This window comes from Silurus meridionalis, chromosome 1 (assembly GCF_014805685.1).
Source record: "Silurus meridionalis isolate SWU-2019-XX chromosome 1, ASM1480568v1, whole genome shotgun sequence".
NCBI classification, from domain to species: Eukaryota; Metazoa; Chordata; class Actinopteri; order Siluriformes; family Siluridae; genus Silurus; species Silurus meridionalis.
In genome coordinates this window covers 15,838,254-15,857,452 of record NC_060884.1, presented here as the reverse complement: position 1 = coordinate 15,857,452, position 19,199 = coordinate 15,838,254, and the positions used below count along the sequence as shown (strand labels likewise).

At 39.0% G+C, this 19,199-nt stretch overlaps 1 protein-coding gene across 1 annotated transcript in view; it reads right to left on the bottom strand.

The window, feature by feature from the left end:
• Positions 1–9,116: 9,116 nt before the first annotated feature.
• The window catches only part of LOC124383276 (R3H domain-containing protein 2), a 52,913-nt gene continuing 42,830 nt past the window's right edge, over positions 9,117–19,199 (bottom strand). The window contains exons 17-26 of the mRNA XM_046845796.1: positions 17,354–17,632; positions 17,018–17,147; positions 15,646–15,806; positions 15,395–15,552; positions 15,153–15,253; positions 13,648–13,793; positions 12,703–12,847; positions 10,961–11,061; positions 10,740–10,824; positions 9,117–10,359 (exon numbers count right to left, since the gene is read on the bottom strand). Coding sequence (XP_046701752.1) covers positions 10,001–10,359; positions 10,740–10,824; positions 10,961–11,061; positions 12,703–12,847; positions 13,648–13,793; positions 15,153–15,253; positions 15,395–15,552; positions 15,646–15,806; positions 17,018–17,147; positions 17,354–17,632 — 1,665 coding nt within the window. The 3' untranslated portion in view covers positions 9,117–10,000. The remainder of the gene's footprint in view (positions 10,360–10,739; positions 10,825–10,960; positions 11,062–12,702; positions 12,848–13,647; positions 13,794–15,152; positions 15,254–15,394; positions 15,553–15,645; positions 15,807–17,017; positions 17,148–17,353; positions 17,633–19,199) is intronic.

The following is a 19,199-nucleotide window of genomic DNA, read 5'->3' as shown; positions in this document are numbered from 1 at the left end:
CTTTATGGTTTGGTCAGGATCCTGCGGGAACCAAAGCCGATACTGTGAACAATGGGCACAGTACATAAATATACGCTGAATGGGATTGTAGAACAGAATACACACTCATCTGGGGCCAATTTAACATAACCAAATAACCTGGCATTATTCTGACAGTAGGAGGAAGTAAATGCAGACAGAAAGGAACTCAGGATCATATTCAGATCAGGTACCTCAGAGATGTGAGGCAAAAATTGCTACTATATATGCTGTATATGAAGACATTTTCACAATACACAGTGTGCACTTCCATGTGTTGTGAAAATGTCTTCATATATAGTAATAAACTGTTATAGCACTTTTTTTTCTTTTACACTAATCACAGCATTTAACATTCAGCTTCATGCACACACTTTTACTGAGTTCAGTATATAATTTAGTGCTGATAGCATAACAAAAAGTGAATACATTTCATTTACAAGTGAAGACATTTACATTTCGCTTTTTGTGCAAGTTGATTTATGTGATGTTTGTGACTTAATATGACTTGAATATGTGCTTAGGTATTTTATTGTGCTTTTGTTAATTATTTAGACACAGCATATACATATAGTTATTTGTATGCACTTGTTTATTAGTACTCATTATGTTTTTTATTTGGTTGTTTATGTAAAATCGGTTGTCAGTGTGTAACAATGTCTAGTGTATTGTCCCTGTTAAACAAAAAAACAAACAAACGAATGAATGAATGAATGAATAAATGATTAAATTAATTAATGAATTAAATAGAAACTGCTTAATTAGGTCTCATCGTATATAGGTATTGCCTCTAAACACATGTTAGTTGCATCCCAAAGCATCAACCTGTTGAAAATAATGCTAGTCACTGAGATAACAGCTCCAGGCTGAATGTCTGTCTTTCACTCACATATAAAAAACTATTTAGATCTCCTAAAGAATGTCTGCAGGGAAAAGCCAAGCTTGCACCCAGTGTTGAGCTTTATAAACCCATTGAGCTCTTCCCCTTTCTTCACCACGATTTGCACAAGACACAAAGCTTTTAACATGCACAATAATGCATGCTAAACAATAACACTCATGCAGACACTAAACAGGTCATTGAATGTTCTAGATAGGGCTAGTTGGTGTGCCATGCAACTTTAAGTAGCAAAATCAGAGGAACTGTAAGGCAGAATGCTGCAGGTTTAGAATTTTTTTTAGAATGCCGAGTATGCATTTTTGAGGATTTCTTAAAAAAACATCAAATAGCTTATTTGTAATTTGGGTGTGCACGTCATACCGTATGTGAGAGATCTCGAACCTGGACATTTTTTAGTGTGATTTGGCCCATCTAATGATACCCCACAAAGGAGCGTGTCACCTTGTACACACTCTCCCCCGAGTGCACAGGGATGATGTAGTTTGCTGGGAAGAATCCGCTTTTCTCTCCAATTCTACCCTGCAACAGACACATCACCATGCTGCATACATAACTGCATTTTATAATCAAGCAGCATTAGGGGTGTAACAATACACTCTGGTCATGATTCAATTAGATTTATGTCACTAGCGTCATGAATGTTTTATTTAATTAGATTTTCAGAATATCTGGAGAAATAATTTTTAAAGAAAATTATTTTGAATAAAAAGACACCTGTATATTCCGATATAATGAACATTACAAAACGATGGGGATAGTGTTGTTTGCAAGTTGCTGATAAGCTCATTTTTGATGAGCTCAGTTTAACTGTTATAATGTGGTCATGTAGCCATATAACCAATAATGCATTTTTTAAATATATATTTTATGGGTTGTGCAGATTGGCCCTTCTGGTATTCAAACAGTGCATATATTTTCTTTACGATCAGCAAGAAATAAAACCCATCCGAGTGTGCTGTAATACAAAAATAATCAATAATGGGTTGGTGAATTCATGATGCAGAGATTCTTTATCAGTTTTATATATATATATATATATATATATATATATATATATATATATATATATATATATATATATATATATATATATATGTTTTATTAAAATTTATTCAAACATATGTTTTATTCTTTTTGTAAAATTTTCAATTCATTTCATTTTTATTTGTATAGCGCTTTTAACCATGAACACTGTCTCAAAGCAGCTTTACAAAGATAATGTGGTGATTAAAAATGTATATGTTCTTTATAAGTAAGTTTGTCCCTGGTGATCGAGCCGGTAGCGACTGTGGCAAGGAAAAACTCCCCGAGATGGCAAAGGAACCAGACTCAAGAGGGAACCCTTCCTCATCTGGGTTGCACCGAATGTCCATTTATTGCATGTATACAATGTTGCGGGGTACAATGATGGTGATCAGAAGCAAACTGTAATCCTGATTCAATGTAGCAGACTATTGACATTAGCTACAGTCCAAATCCATCCTCAAAGCTCCCGTTCTAACTCCGGAATTTCATGGAACCACCCAAGGCGTTGATGAGAAACTGCCCCCTGCTGTACAGAGTGGCCTCCAGTCGAAGAGAACACTATCCAGAGGCAGGCCTGGACGAAGTGGGAAGATCCACATAGGAAAGAGGGTCAGGAATAATGGTCACTGGAACCTCAGGAGCATGTTTAACTCGACCGAGAGAGAGAGAGAGAGAGAGAGAGAGAGAGAGAGGGGGTGACAGGAAGAGAAGGATATGGATTATTATGTCTTTATTGTTGTAGAAAAAAACAATTGGCAGCAACTCAGACATGTGCTTAATATCTAATGTTGTGAAAATGAGTTAGTTGTTTTCTTCTCACCAGCCAAAAGAGTATATTTTTTATTCTCTTATAATTTTGTCAAATGAAACAAACAAAAACTGCTCAAGGACACACAGAAAAAACATGAGCACATGGCAGAAAACTACACATGGCAATAAATGGCACATGGCAATAAACATGGGGGAAATATACTGATATGATCAGCCATGACATCAAAACTTCCAGCCTAGTGGTCTATAGATCCCCTTTAAATCCAGTTCTGAATTGTCAAGGCATGGACTCCACAAGAAGGTGTGCTTTGGTACCTGGCACTGAGGGTGTAACAACATTTCTGTGAGGTCCTGAGTCCTTCCTCTGACAGCTTTTGGTAGGTATTAGCCAACGCATACTGGAAACACCCCACAGGACCTTCTGTTTTGAAGATGTTCTTACCCAGTTGTCTAGACTTTTAGACAATTTTTGCCCTTGTCAAGGACACACAGATCCTTTCCTGCTTCCAGCAAGTCAACTTTGAGAACAGGCTATTCAGTTGATGCCTAATATATCCTGCTGTAATGTGATAAATGTTACTCACTTCCCCTTTAAGTGTTTTTATTGTTAAGGCTGAATGGTGTACAAGCTAGAAAACATCTAGCTAGCTAGATTAGTCTATAGACTAGTATTACTTACTGCAGGTCCAAGTCATCTTTCTCAAAGGCTTTTAAACAATACAAGGCAAAGTATATATATAAAAGAGGGAGGGGGAGAGAGAGAGAGAGAGAGAGAGAGAGCGCAAAGGGAGGGGAGAGAGAGAAGGAGAGAGAGAGAGAGAGAGAGAGAGAGAGAGAGAGAGAGATAGACAGGGTTAGAAATGAGTTTATTAGCGGGACAGCGCATGTAGCTCGTTTGGGGACAAAGGAAGAGAAGCCCAATTAAGATGGTTTGAACATGTGCAGAGGAGGGACATGAGTTATATTGGTAGACGAATGCTGAGGATGGAACCACCAGGAAGGAGGAAAAGAGGAAGCCAAGGAGAAGGTTTATGGATGTGATGAGGGAAGACATGCAGGTAAGTTGGTTTAAAAGAGGCAGATGTAGAAAACAGAGTAGTATGGAGATGGATGATCCGCTGTGGCGACCCCTAATGGGAGCAGCCAAAAGAAGAAGAAGAAGAAGAAGAAGAAGAAGACTCAGTGGAGTGTTCAGAATTAAAAAATAATAATAATGTAAAATCAATACAAAATTTAGTTAAATGATGCTCATAGTAAATCAATACATTTGTTCTAAATGAGTTCAGGTGATGTTTTATACTGTTAAAGTGGTCACAGGGTAAAAAGAAAAAGGTTTCAAATAAACCTGAAACAATTACTAGATCTCTTTCATGACGGCTTCATGCAAAGAATGACAAAATCTATTGAGGTCCCCCAGTTTGAGATTCCCTTTTGATAGTTGTGAACTGTGATTTTCACAGCAGAGCTCACACACATGGGAATATAGAAATAGAAATGGAGATTACAGGAATGGGGTCCTAAATACATTTAAAATGCAAACACAATCAACTGTTAATAAAGGGTTTACAAGGAATTTTGTTTGTTTTTCACAAATTAAGAGCAATTTAAATAGGACCAAGCTGCAGGTTAGGAGAAAAACCTGGTGGTCTTCATGGTGGAAAACTGTTACAAAGGTTACAACACGTGCATTTACTGAACCTACTGTGTTTTTATCCTTCTTCACTATGCTGTCAGGAGCAGGAGGATTGTCATGGTGGTCCAGAGAGTATATCATATATTATAGAAGAGAAAAATGTATACAGGGAGTGCAGAATTATTAGGCAAATGAGTATTTTGACCACATCATCCTCGTTATGCATGTTGTCTTACTCCAAGCTGTATAGGCTGGAAAGCCTACTACCAATTAAGCATATTAGGTGATGTGCATCTCTGTAATGAGAAGGGGTGTGGTCTAATGACATCAACACCCTATATCAGGTGTGCATAATTATTAGGCAACTTCCTTTCCTTTGGCAAAATGGGTCAAAAGAAGGACTTGACAGGCTCAGAAAAGTCAAAAATAGTGAGATATATTGCAGAGGATGCAGCAGTCTTAAAATAGCCAAGCTTCTGAGCGTGATCATCGAACAATCAAGCGTTTCATTCAAAATAGTCGACAGGGTCGCAAGAAGCGTGTGGAAAAACCAAGGCGCAAAATAACTGCCCGTGAACTGAGAAAAGTCAAGCGTGCAGCTGCCAAGATGCCACTTGCCACCAGTTTGGCCATATTTCAGAGCTGCAACATCACTGGGTGCCCAAAAGCACAAGGTGTGCAATACTCAGAGACATGGCCAAGGTAAGAAAGGCAGAAAGTCGACCACCACTGAACAAGACACACAAGCTGAAGCGTCAAGACTGGGCCAAGAAATATCTCAAGACTGATTTTTCTAAGGTTTTATGGACTGATGAAATGAGAGTGAGTCTTGATGGGCCAGATGGATGGGCCCGTGGCTGGATTGGTAAAGGGCAGAGAGCTCCAGTCCGACTCAGACGCCAGCAAGGTGGAGGTGGAGTACTGGTTTGGGCTGGTATCATCAAAGATGAGCTTGTGGGGCCTTTTCGGGTTGAGGATGGAGTCAAGCTGAACTCCCAGTCCTACTGCCAGTTTCTGGAAGACACCTTCTTCAAGCAGTGGTACAGGAAGAAGTCTGCATCCTTCAAGAAAAACATGATTTTCATGCAGGACAATGCTCCATCACACACGCCCAAGTACTCCACAGCGTGGCTGGCAAGAAAGGGTATAAAAGAAGAAAATCTAATGATATGGCCTCCTTGTTCACCTGATCTGAACCCCATTGAGAACCTGTGGTCCATCATCAAATGTGCGATTTACAAGGAGGGAAAACAGTACACCTCTCTGAACAGTGTCTGGGAGGTTGTGGTTGCTGCACGCAATGTTGATGGTGAACAGATCAAAACACTGACAGAATCCATGGATGGCAGGCTTTTGAGTGTCCTTGCAAAGAAAGGTGGCTATATTGGTCACTGATTTGTTTTTGTTTGGTTTTGAATGTCAGAAATGTATATTTGTGAATGTTGAGATGTTATATTGGTTTCACTGGTAAAATAAATAATTGAAATGGGTATGAATTTGTTTTTGTTGTTGCCTAATAATTATGCACAGTAATAGTCACCTGCACACACAGATATCCCCCTAAAATAGCTAAAACTAAAAACTACTTCCAAAAATATTCAGCTTTGATATTAATGAGTTTTTTGTGTTCATTGAGAACATGGTTGTTGTTCAAATTAAATCCTCAAATAAAATTAATCCTCAAAAATACAACTTGCCTAATAATTCTGCACTCCCTGTATATAGGGGCAGTTACTACTGATGCATGAAAATCTCTCATCAACATGGTCATATGATCCTTCATCATCTTTATTATTTACACCTCGAGGAACAAAAAAGCTATGTCCTAAATGGCAAATATTAAGCTTTTTATGTTCTTATCAACAAATCATTGGTCAGGAAATTTGCAAACATTCAACAAATGCAAACCTGAGAATTCCTGTCCACTATTTACATTTGGTTTACTTTTACTGTAGTGAACTGTTTGGGGGGAAAGCTGGGAACAGGGAATTTACTTCCATGGTCTTCTTGTTTGAAAATGTAGAAATCAGCAAAATAAACACAAAAAGTACGTCTGCGCATACAAACTTGTCCAAAAATATTTTTTGTTTAAGAAAAATAAAATAAAATCATCAATATATGGTGTTCAGCCACAATTGACACAATCCATTAAGGTCCTGACAACAAGCTCAGAAACGGGAACAGGGTTTATAGAGCAGGCAGAGATCTACAGCATTGGTTGAATTCTTGCTTTTTTAGTTTTCTTAAGGGGTATGGCTGAATAAAGACCAGCTGCAAACTGCTGTACAACCAACAGGAGGTGATGTAACATTAAACATCCCAATGCATTATTTTTTATCATAACAACCAAATTTGGCTTTTTTTTTATATTTTTAGAACAATGCTTATTATATTAAACTGTCAAGATGTCAAAATGTATTAAAAGTCTTCCTGTATGTAATATTTAAAGTATATGTAGATTTGTTGATGAAGAGGCAATGGAAACGTGGTGATGTTATAGGTTATTAAATAAATGATAGTGATTTAAACTGGGGGAAAGTTTTCGCATTTGGTGCTGGTGGATTATAACCAGGTTGTAAGTACTTCTTCAAAATGGCAAAAGAAGAGACAAGAGCGAGAGACAAAAAATAGAGAGTAGGCAATTTACTTGAAAATTTCATTCAAACTCAAACAGGCTGGTCATCAGCTGATCAAAAGTTTAAGACCATAGCCTTTTCAAGTATTAAAAAAAAAAAAAAAAAAAATATGACTTTAATGTCATTGTCTTTCCGACAATCACACTGTCATGATCTCCTGTTAGGTAAAGCAAAAACGCTTTAACATAAGGTCTCTCACAACGCGCCATTGCTGCCGAGGTTGGGCGCAGTAAGACAGCAAATTTACATTTCTTAAAAAAAAAAAAAAAAAAAACAGAGTTACGGGACAAATCATGTGGTAGACCCAAAAAAGATTCACCTGCACTAAGCCGGAGGATCCGACTGGCTGTCCGTGAAGACACAGGCCGATCCCAGACCCAAATTAAGGCCCTTACTGATGCTGACTGCAGCCCAATAACCATAAGCCAGTATCTGCGAGAGAAGGCCTTAAAGAACAAAAAACGTCTTCAAAAGCCACGTCTCGTTTCACACTACAAACTTGCCCGTTTGGAATTTGCAAGGGAGCACCAAACATGGGACATTGAATGAAGGAAGAACCTTTTATTCTCGGACGAGAAAAATATTAACCTGGATGGTCCTGATGGCTTCCAACGATACTGGCATGACAAGAAGATCCCAGTGGAGATGTTTTCTACACGGCACAGTGGAGGAGGCTCCTTCATGATCTGTGGAGATGTTGCAGCAGGGACCTGCTCTGTGTGGTAATGACTGGGTTTTTCCAACAGGACAACGCTGCAGTTCACAATGCTCACCTGATGTAGGACTTCTTCCAGGACAATAATGTTGCACTTCTGGACCATCCTGCATGTTCCCTGAGAATGTTTGGGGATGGATGGCAGGGGAATTTGACAAAAACAGACGTCAGTTCCAGACTGTGGATGCCCTAGGTGAAGCCATCTTTACCACATGGAGCAACGTTCCCACCAGCCTCCTGGAAACAGTTGCAACAAGCAACATAAAAACGGTGGGGCTACTCACTACTGAGTCCTTTTACTGACAGTTCTGTTGTGGCTATGTTTGGGCCGTGGTCTTAAACTTTTGAACAGCTAATGAACAGCCTGTTTGAGTTTAATAAATTTCCAATGTGGTTTTTGTCTCATTATCCTTTTTCTTCTTTTGACATTTTAAAGCAGTTCTTATAACCTGGGTATAAACCACCAGCACAAAATGCAAATACTTGGAATGTTTCCCCTGGTCTTAAGATTTTGTTTAGGAGTGTATATAACATGTAGCTCTGGATAAATCTGGTAAAAATTCTCTGCAATCATTTTGAGATGTAATCTTACCTTAGTCAATATGCACTGGTTTGGCTGCAAACAGTCTTCAGAGCTAAACTCAAACCACTCACCCATTCCCAACAGGTGGGGAATTCAAGGAATAATGCATTGGTCCCCTTGGAAGTGTGAGTCAATGGCTGCACCTGTCAGAAGTTTACACCCCAATGAAAGACCTCCAAATAAGCCAAAGGGGCAATTGTTTAAATTCTCTAATTGATGGTCCCTTTTGAATACAGCTATTAGCAGACGATAGAAACACGCTCGACTTCATCTAAGTAGATATAAACTCAGCGCTGGAGTATGTGCATTGTGTAAGTACAGAAAACATTTGAGCATGCTCTTATAATAATATAATCAGTAATGGGGTTATGCAATGCACTATTAACACAAGTTGTACTTCTCTTACAGCTTAACAATTTGCCATATAATTACAATGTCTTAATTAAATAATAAAAGCAGCATATTGTATATTTGGACTCTTTATACTGGATTTACCCAGTGATAGCAGCTATACAATTATTCCTTCACCAGATTCTCTTGTTCTTTTACTTTGCAACTCTGACCCTGAAGTCTCCTTAAACACATTAGTTTATAATTGTTCTTTATTCGTAGTACCCTACTAGTCGCTTTAAAGGAGTTACTGTATTCCAACAAGTTCATTCATATATGAATATTGCACATTATAATATTTGGAATTTTCAGACCGATCTTGAGGTGGGCTTAACTGTTCAACTAAGTTTCCCAATATTTTGAATAATGTTCAGCAATTTAACCAGAGGTATTATAAATTATACATGCACTTCAAAAACACACAACAGGATTCCTTTTTTTTGTCTTCTTTTATATTTTTAAAAACAAACCAAAAAAAAAAAAAAAAAAAAACAGAATAAATGGAATTTACAGTAGACATTTGCAATCTTTGTGCACTTAAATACCTCAGATAACTTTCTGCACAGCTATCACAAAAAAAGATGCAGAACACAATGATGAAAAAGGAAGGAACGAGGGAGTGGGGAGGGGGGTGTGGAAAAGGGAGGAAAGACATGAATTAGGGCAGGTTGTAAAGGAACTTTAACTTATCCACCAGGGGGGAAAAATCACTGAATATATAGATTTCTTATAATCCTTACATCACTTATATAAATATATCGAACAAAAGAGGAACAATATTTCAATATTTTATCTGTGAGAGAGAGAGAGAGAGAGAGAGAGAGAGAGAGAGAGAGAGAGAGAGAGAGAGAGAGAGAGAGAGAGAGAGAATGAGGAAGAACAGCGCAGTACAGAAGTCCACAACAGCATTAAGGCAAACGGAAAAGCAAGGGAGAGGAAGTCATCTTGAAAGTGCAGAGATCCAGAGGGAAACAGAGGCAAAGAGAAAGAGAGAGAAAGAGAGAGAGATAGAGAGAGAGAGAGAGAGAGAGAGAGAGAAGGCATATGATGACTGAAGGAGGGCAGAAAGTAAAGAGAGATAGAATAAGATGGGGAGAAGCCTGTCCAACACCCTCTGTTCAGTGCATGGCTGTGTGTAAGTGTGTGTGCATCTGTGTACATAAGGAATTATATATACAGAGGTACAACAGAGGTACACATGCTTACGCGTGTTATGTCCTCTTTGCGTAATGATACAAAAACAAAGGACTGAGAAAATCAGTATGATCTCTTTCTTCTCTCCATTCTTCCACCACACTCCTCTCCCCCTCTCTCTCTCTCTCTTTCCTCACTGTGAACTGGCTCTCTCTAGTACGCGCAGGTCATAGTTCTTTTTGGCAGCGCGTAGTTTGAACAGACTCCCTCCGCTGTTGTTGAGCTTAAAGGAAGCGCTTTGTGCAGCCATGGTGTTGGGGAACACTGCCACCACAGTGTAGAGGTGGGCTGGGTCGTGCGAGTCATACTTTCCTACTGCCCCACCCCCTCCAGCTCCATGCGCTGGGGCAATGCCAGGTCCCCGGGATGCCTGCGGCTCCTTCAGCCACTGGATCTTGGCCCCGCACATCGAGAGCTGGTTGAAGAGCTTCTCGGCCTCTGGACGAGAGATGCCCTCGGGCAGGTCTGTAACCTCCAGCACACGACTCACCACTGCACAGAGAAATGGGTTGATACTTTGAAGGCATGCATCAAGTGGCTGTGTCTGTGATAATGATTTCTGCAATGCAAGGGTGGATCTCAGCAACATAAACTCAGCCAGTCTGGATATAAATTTATAAAAACAAAATGTATTCACTGAATGGCAGAGGTACAGACGAGTGCTGTAGGTGCACATTACACAGGCTATTACAGGTCATTTCAGCCCAGATTTCAGTTATGGGAAATGACAAATTCCACTGTACGAAAACTCAAAATCAATTAATTAATACAATGAAAGGCATATACTTATTACTATTGTTGTGTTATCTAATATTTTGGTCATATTGCTCTCATTGAAGAAGTTTCAGCTATATTGTGTGTGTAGGGCATACCCACGTCAGTTGTTCCTAAATCTGTAGAGGCAGATTTCAGTGTCTGTTTCTTTCCTCTGGCTCCATGCTTGATCACTCCTGAGCTCTGCACCCAGACACACACCATAAACATATAAACAACAGCGATTAGAAGAAAAGAGGGCGGATAAGTTACAATCGTGTACATGCGCAAAAAAAAAAAAATATATCGTTTAAGACCGTATATATGCATGCATGGTTACCTGGTGGGAGCTGTAGGAGGATTGGCTATGATTGTGCATGATGCTTGGAGGACACAAGCTGTACTGCAGAGGCTGCCCCAGTAACGAATAGCGGCCATCTCCTAGATCATACACAGAAAGTGGTTAGGGCTTCTGAAGCAGGACCAATGCAACATATTCAGGTCACACAATCAGTAGAGCAGTAGGGAAACCGGATTTAATATATTTGTATTTGTCTGTGTACAGTAAAACTTAATCAGGTCACACTGATCTGCTGGCTAGTAGGGTGACAGTGACACATGCAATTGATCTCTGGCATTATTCTGCACACGCCTGGTATGAGCGGTGGTCAGGATAATCTGATATTGCCATGACTGGCATAACAACTATGAGAACATATATATATATTTAGATCTTATTGAAAAAACAAAGGAATGCGTATCTTTCTTTGAAGATAAAGACGTGATAGTGAGTACTGACCTGGGGTACTACAGTGTCAATTGCCTGCTTGTGTGAGTGTGTCTGAGGCAATATGTGCCTCTCTTTTTGTTTTTTTGCACTAATATGAGGTGGTATCAAAAAGTTTTAAGCCTAGATTTGTAACACGCCGATTGGCGGCACAAGGCATAAATCAGTGTACCAAAAGACATCATCCTGTTTACATCAGGAGCTGTGCAACTGGTGCTATTCTGACCACGTGCATTACCATTTCTGCGATTTCATCATGGACAGCAAGTTAGAACAAAGAGCAAACATGAAATCCCACATGGAAAAGGGCAAATCTGCCAGATGATTCTGCATGTTTATGCCTAAGCTGCAATGAGTCGTTCAAGCTGTTTTGACACGTGCGCTTCAAGAGCAGAAGAACATCAATTGAAAACAAGAGATCTGAAAAACCTTCAACGAGCTCAAACCCCGAAAATCAAGTCAAAACCATTCGGTTACTTGTGCATGATGAATGTCAGGAGAACGTCATACGGAACAATCGAGGCCTCCAAGTTTGTCCCCAGGCTGCTGACCCAGGAGCAGAAGGAACACCACAACAATGTCTGCCAGGAACTCCGTCCGTGTGCCATGTATGAGGCGGTCCTTCATGTCGACGATCATTACCAGTAACTAGACTTGGGTGTATGGGTATGATCCTGAGTCAAAGCAACAGTCTTCACAGTGGAAAAGCCCATCACCTTCATGACAAAAAGGCGAGGCAGGTCTGCAGCTCGAGCAAGTGCATGCTTGTTGTCTTTTTTGACACTGGTTGCATTGTGCATCGAGAATTCTTCCCCAGGTGTATAAGGGAGGACATGTGTGGCATGTTAGTTTTAAAACTTTTTAATACCACCTTATGTGTACCATTACACATTTAACATGGATATTTTCTCCCACTAGGCATCTGCAAAACAATGAGCTGTGAATGCCTTAAAGTTATTAAAAAATAAGAGCTAACATATGTCATCTTTTTGAGAAATAAGAAAGGCTCTTAGTCAACTACAGTAGTCATGAGCAAAGAATGGTCTATTGGAGGCTGACACGGTGCTGACTCTGCTCAATATGAGGACCACATGTCAATGCTAATATCTCAGGCATGATCAATCCATTGCAACTGTCAATTTTCTGGGAGAACAAGGAAACATGAGTCACAACACAGCATTTCATTAAAAATGCGATTTCCCTTTCGTATATATATTTATTTATGAATGAATAATCTATGAATGCAAAATGATTCCATCCTGGTGCATACATACTATGTAGTGAAAGTGTGTTACCTTGTGAGGGTCCACCAGGCCGTGGAAACTGGGAAATGAGAGGCAGTGGGCCGAGCCCAGGACACACATTGCTTCCACTGCTCGATGGAGTGGGTGTGGGTGACTGAGTAGGAGATGCCAGAGGACTATTTAACTGAGTGCTGACCTGGAGAGAGAATGGAATCAATCTCAAATATACCCTTGTGTTTACATCTGGTTAAATCAAAGCTCTTGAAGATCAAAGTTAGATGTTCCACACTGTACTGGTCCTCCTTTTATTCTTTGTTTAATCATTTTTCCATTATTCCTCTATCCCTTAAATACTCATCATAATATTTTGGTTTTTTTTGATGGTCTTTCATCATTTCGGTTGCAAAACTGCCATCTTGAATAAGATAAATAAATAATGATGATTAGTTGACTCCGCACAGTGCTCAGCATTGTGACTATTTTTATTCAGACTCATTTCTCCATTAATTGTATTCATCTTTGTACAGACTGGTTGCAGTATTTGCTATTCAATTTCTATTTTCTTAGGAATCAGATAGTGAGACAGACATTTAAACTTAAATAAAAGCAAGCAAGTTTTCACACTAGGGTACCCCTAGAACATTTAGGCCAAATGTTCTGCTTATCAGATATGGTTTACCATAAGGGCATATTGTGCTCAGTATGGCCTGTTCAGCCATGTCTCTGACAATGCTGGAGTTGTACTGAAACACTGTTTAACATCACTTACAGTACACATATACAGAAGATATGCTTAATTACACAAAATGTGAAAGAAATAATCAATTTCTGTGTATTATATACATCAGGTGACTACTTATTCATCCAAAAATGTTTTAAATGCTTACAGGCGAAGGGTCTACTAAAATTAGAACATAAAATGTATAATGTGTATTTAGGCTGCCTATGAATATAAGTAGGTGCTTGTGGCTTATTATTATTAAAGCTGTGTAATACCTGTTGCTCAGGTTTGCTGGGTCTCTGTTCCACACTGTAATACTTGCAAGGATTCCACTGCACCATGGGAGGATTCTGGGTAGGCTGTGGCCCATTTGGAACACTCAATTGCATCACCATAACGCTTGTACCAGGAGGTGGCACACCTAATCGCACACAGATTAGAATAAGCAATTAATGCGAACACTACTTTAAAGAAATCCAGTTCAGAATTGTCTTCATGGTGCTGCAAACGAAGCATTCATAATGAGCTGCATTCATAACCGAGTAATACATCAGCAGTGGACCACACATTGCTGGATCAGTTCTCTTTTGCTTGTATAAATATTATATCTAATTAAATTATCTAAAATATCAACAACAAAAAAAAAATTACATTTTGATGTACAAAAAATAAATAAATAAACTATTTATCTACTGATGTAAGCAGAATTGACATGGCAGTATGGGTAAGCATATACCTGAGCTCAGACACCTGACGAAACTAGATGAAATTGGGTGAAAGGTAAAACGGTCTATTTGTGACAAAGATCATGGCAATGACCACTATTACTTCTTTGACCTCATAAGGTCAGCATATGCTGTACCAGGTTCAATAAGTTTACAACACGGTACAAGATTGCAGTAAATATTTATGTCAAACTCTCACTCACTGGCTCTCAAACTGGAATACTGTTTAAGATATTTTATACAAGTTCTAAGTTTGCAGTATACAATTAATTTGAATTGAGGATACTATATTGTTATTACATTAATTTAGGTCTTTTATATGTACCTCTTAGCATGTGTAATGCCTGGTATATAGCTGATTGGGCGTTGATATTAGCTTGGATTTAGATCGCCGACAGTTTTAGCTACACAAAAGGAGAGTGACAACAAGGTGATTTTATAAGATGCAGAGCTCATGATAATTGTGCTGCAAGATGCCATTCTATTTACGGTTGGTGGCTGGATCAGGCTCAATATGATGAAGTAAATGTTTTGCAGTAGGACAGTCTGTCCTTCACGTGATGTTTGATGGAGCCAAAAAAGCTGAAACTGGTTCCAGCCAACAACAATGAGCAGATTTAACCATTTATGGGCCAGCATGCAAAATGAGTATCTTTGGCTGATGTATAACAAATTGTAAATAGTTGTTCTCACTGTGTACACAAATCTTGTAAGAACACCCTTTATCCGATTAGGAAGAATTGATTTGGTCAATAGAATTTGTTGACCAAGGACTGAGGTATGTAAACATTTCAAAATAAGTAAAGTAAGTGCTATATGATAAATCTATGGTAATGGTTTAAACATGTCAGTTTTAAATCACCAGTACATATCTACTTATAAAACTGAAAAGAAAAACAAAAAACATTATATCCAGAGAAACCAGTATAACCATTACATGTAATTTCTTGAATTTGTCATGCTTTCTGGGAGCTTGCATTATACACTGATTAATTCCGATACTAATAAAAAAATGCAATGCTAACCAAGTAAAAACAGCCAACTTATTCTTTTACCTGAATACTGCTGCTGTATCTGCTGAGGACTGCAGGGGGAAGGGGATTGAGTCATCTGGTACTGATCTGTACTGGGAGGCTGCAGGTAGCCCACAGATGGACTGGAATGTGTACACATAAATCCACACATATACATACATATAAATTCAGAATGTGGCACAAATGCACATATTATATATACAATAGATAATACAGATTAGTAAAAAGTCTTATGTAAGCTTTCTATTTTGGCGTTTCATTACCTTGTGCTGTTCTGTTGCGTCGGCGTCAGGACACTGTAGTACACTGGCATAGGTGGGGCTGCTGGCATTGCACCCTGAACAGACTGGCTAACGGGCACCATGACAGGCTGCTGGTACTGCTGCTGCACCACAGGCTGGGTTTCATTAGCCACAGGCACCTGGGTAAGCAAAAGGGTGGTCGGTACATTAAGGTTTCTGTATTCTGTATGCCTTTACAAGAGCATTTCCACATGCACATGCAACACACTTACCTGATAGGAGGGAATAGGTGTGTACTGTACCACCATGCCTTGTATCTGTCCACTCATGCCAGGACGTTGAGAATTCATGATGGTGGCACTCTGCGGCTGCTGAACTCCCATCATTCCCTGGTATGCTGGCTGCTGACTGGCCATGATGGGCTGGAGAGGAGCTGATTGGAAAAAAGACAAATCCAGATTAAAAAGGAATAAGGAAAACTAAATTCCTGATGATAATAATTAGCATAAGCAAACACAGTAAACAAACATAGTAAACGCTTTACATATGTCTAACAAATAATAAAAAGTCAACAGTATTTTCCATTTGGAAATCCAATGCATTTGCAGGTTTACTCTAATATTTGTACCTTTATTTTTCCCTTTAGTCAGTCTTTTATACATATCATTGGCCAGACAACCAGCAATATTGGGAAAAAACACTATTTCGATCTGCTTTCAATTTTCAAAGTATTTAATAGCAAAAAATTATAAATAATTTATTTTTACTTATTATAAAAAATAAAATAAAAACATTATAAGTTATTAAAGTCGCAGTTGCAAAAACAGTCGTAATTAGGCAAAAGAAATTTAATGTGGCAGAAACGGGCTCACATAGGATTAAAAAAAACAACAGAAAGTTTATGTTTGGGATCATTTCAAACTAAAAGAAAACACTATACAGTCCATATTAAGTTGTTTTTTAGTTTTCACAGATAATATTGTATACAATTTCAGCAATTAAAAAAAAAAAAAAGGGAAAAATGATTGTTCATTTTAAGAGACCCGTCTTATTTTCTCTTGTATATGTAGTTTTGCTCTTTTATAAAGAAAAAGCACTTCTTATCCGATTACTTGATCAATCGTTGGAATAATCGGTAGAATACTCTATTATTAATATAATCGATAGCTACAGCCCTAGTCCTCAGTATACATAGGCCTTGTAAATAGCAATTGCTGCTCTAAAATAAGATTTGACTGTAAATAAGGGTAAAAGAAATGCCAGATATGTGGTATTTGAAAGCTACAGCCAGGTTTGGCCAAAGAAGGTAGAAACCAGTCATTCTATATGTAGTTAGAAGGTGCAAGGGCGTAAGCTCCCTATTATGCTCATTTATATATTCCAAATACTGAATCATGTGTCCTTAATATGTCCTTACCACCCAAAGTAGTGATGAGATGGGAAATGGAACTTTGGACAGCAGGGAAAATAATGTTTGTGCAGACTGTAAATTGGTTTACCCTATTATATTATTACATTTTATTGAGCTTTATGTAAACATCTTTGATCCCTTATAAGAACATGGCATTAATAAGAACATTTTAATATGTAGAAAATATGAAAAAAATCTAAAAATAAAACCAAACAGATGCAGAAGGGACTGACCAGAGGGTTGTGCTGGCGGTGGCATGGGCTGAGTACGCTGAGCAGGATACGACACCTGGTGAGATATGGACCTGTACTGTTGTCCTGAACTTGGATACTGTCCACCAGTAGAATAATACTGCACCTGGATCTGAGAAGAAAAAAAAAAGATTAAGAACACCGACATACTCACACAAACCCACACTGCATTGTTCATGGAAATTCTTGAATGAAGGAGTTGTTGACTGCTTGTACATAATAAAAATAAAAATAACTTCCTTACTTGGAACGGTTTAACATTTCTAAAAAGCACCCATTTGAAAAATACACTGCCAAAGCTGTATGTTTAAGGTGCACCTGCTGAGGAGGTGGAGGGGGCTGCATGTAGCCCTGTGCAGGCGGAGCTGTCTGAAGGACAGGCTGAGTTTGGGGTGGAGCTTGTGGAGGTGGGTGTGGATGGGCTGTGGGCGGCTGGTAGCTGGATGGAGGAGGGGCAATAATGTAACTTTGCTGTGGAGGAGGATGCTGGGATAACACAGGAGGTGGAGGCTGATAGAGTCCTGGTGGCTCTGGAGCCTCACTGGAGCCCTGGCGGCTCAGAGACATTTGTCCAAAACCTGGAGCCAACTCATCAGCCTGGGAAGGAGGGGGGTGGGGTAGGTAAGGGGGATTTGTGGGGAACAGGGAACACAAACACTAAGTATGTACACAAAATGTTTCACTATTCACGTTTTAAGTATACTTTCAACGTACACCAATCTGTAATATTTGGAAACCTGATCTTCTATAAAACTAAAAACAATGAGAAAACCACCTGGCTGTTCTTGTCTGATAAGATTTTACCCCCTACAGGAAGTCCCCAAAATACGATGGTTCGATCTTACGATGGCGATACGAAAATTTTTACATTTTGTAGGATATGTTGGGACGCTAGTGAGGATGTGCGCATCTCCTGCTCTATAAGATGCCTTACTCTCACCAGCGGTCGAGACTTCAGTTACCTCTGTTAGAGCACACATATTTTTTCCTTTATTCTGTGTTTCAAAGGCCAATTTTAGCCCCTGTTTTATCTGCATCGCTGGACACTGAAAAAGAATGCGTCTGGCTCCACCTGCGGACCGGCGCTCGTCCCCACACCCCCGCACTGGTGCTCGTACACAACCCCTGATGCCACATACATATATACACTGCAAAGTTTATACATTTAATGTAAATTGCTCTGTTTTGCAAAATGATGTACTGTAATTTATTAAATTATTAGCAAATAACAGTATACTACACCATACTGATCACCATTCTTAAAATTCCTGGGTCGGCCAGGCCATATCTCGACTTACTGCATTTTCAAGTTACGATGGGGCCATTGTAATACATCTCCATCGTAAGTCGGGGACTGCCTGTATTTATCACTTAATACACCCACAAACACAAGAAACAAAAAAAGTTTTTTTTTTCTTTATTATTATTTTTAACATCTAACATTAGTGCTGGAGACATCCAAACTATGAAAGAACATATATGGAATTATGTAGTACAGTGGAACCTCGGAGCTCGCGGCCTCAGCGCTCGCGACCTCGCATGCTCGCGACTTTCATTCCGACCGGCGACTCTCATTCAGATCGGCTCGTGAGCAACCGCGAGCTGCTCAAAACGATAGTTTTAACATTTCTAATCAAGGTTTATCTCATTAAAATTGTCTAAAAAATGCTTTAAAACTATTTTTATTATGTATTATTCATTTAAACTATAAAATATAACATATACAGTACTGTATGACAAATTGCTGTTAATTTACATAAAGTATTGTTAAAATAGTCTAATAATTAAGTGTTATGGAGTAAAATAGTGTTCTTTACTCATTTAAATCGATTTCGTATAATGTCCTTTGGGTTTTTACTGGGTTGGAAGGGGCGTATCAAAAGGTCGCGAAAATTCGGAACTCGCGAATCCCTAACCCTCGCGAGCTCCGAGGTTCCACTGTATACAAAAAAAAAAAGAGAGAAGAGTTAACCAACACAGAATATGTTTTATATTTTAGATTGTCCAAGGACTGGTTTTCCATTCACAAATGTGCCTTTCAAGTGTTCACTTTTGATATTTTGTGCCTTCTTAATGTGCTTTAGATCATCAGTTGCCTTGTGCAGAGGTAAGGTTGAGTACAGAGTCAATAGCCCCAATAGTGCTACAACAACTACAGTACAAA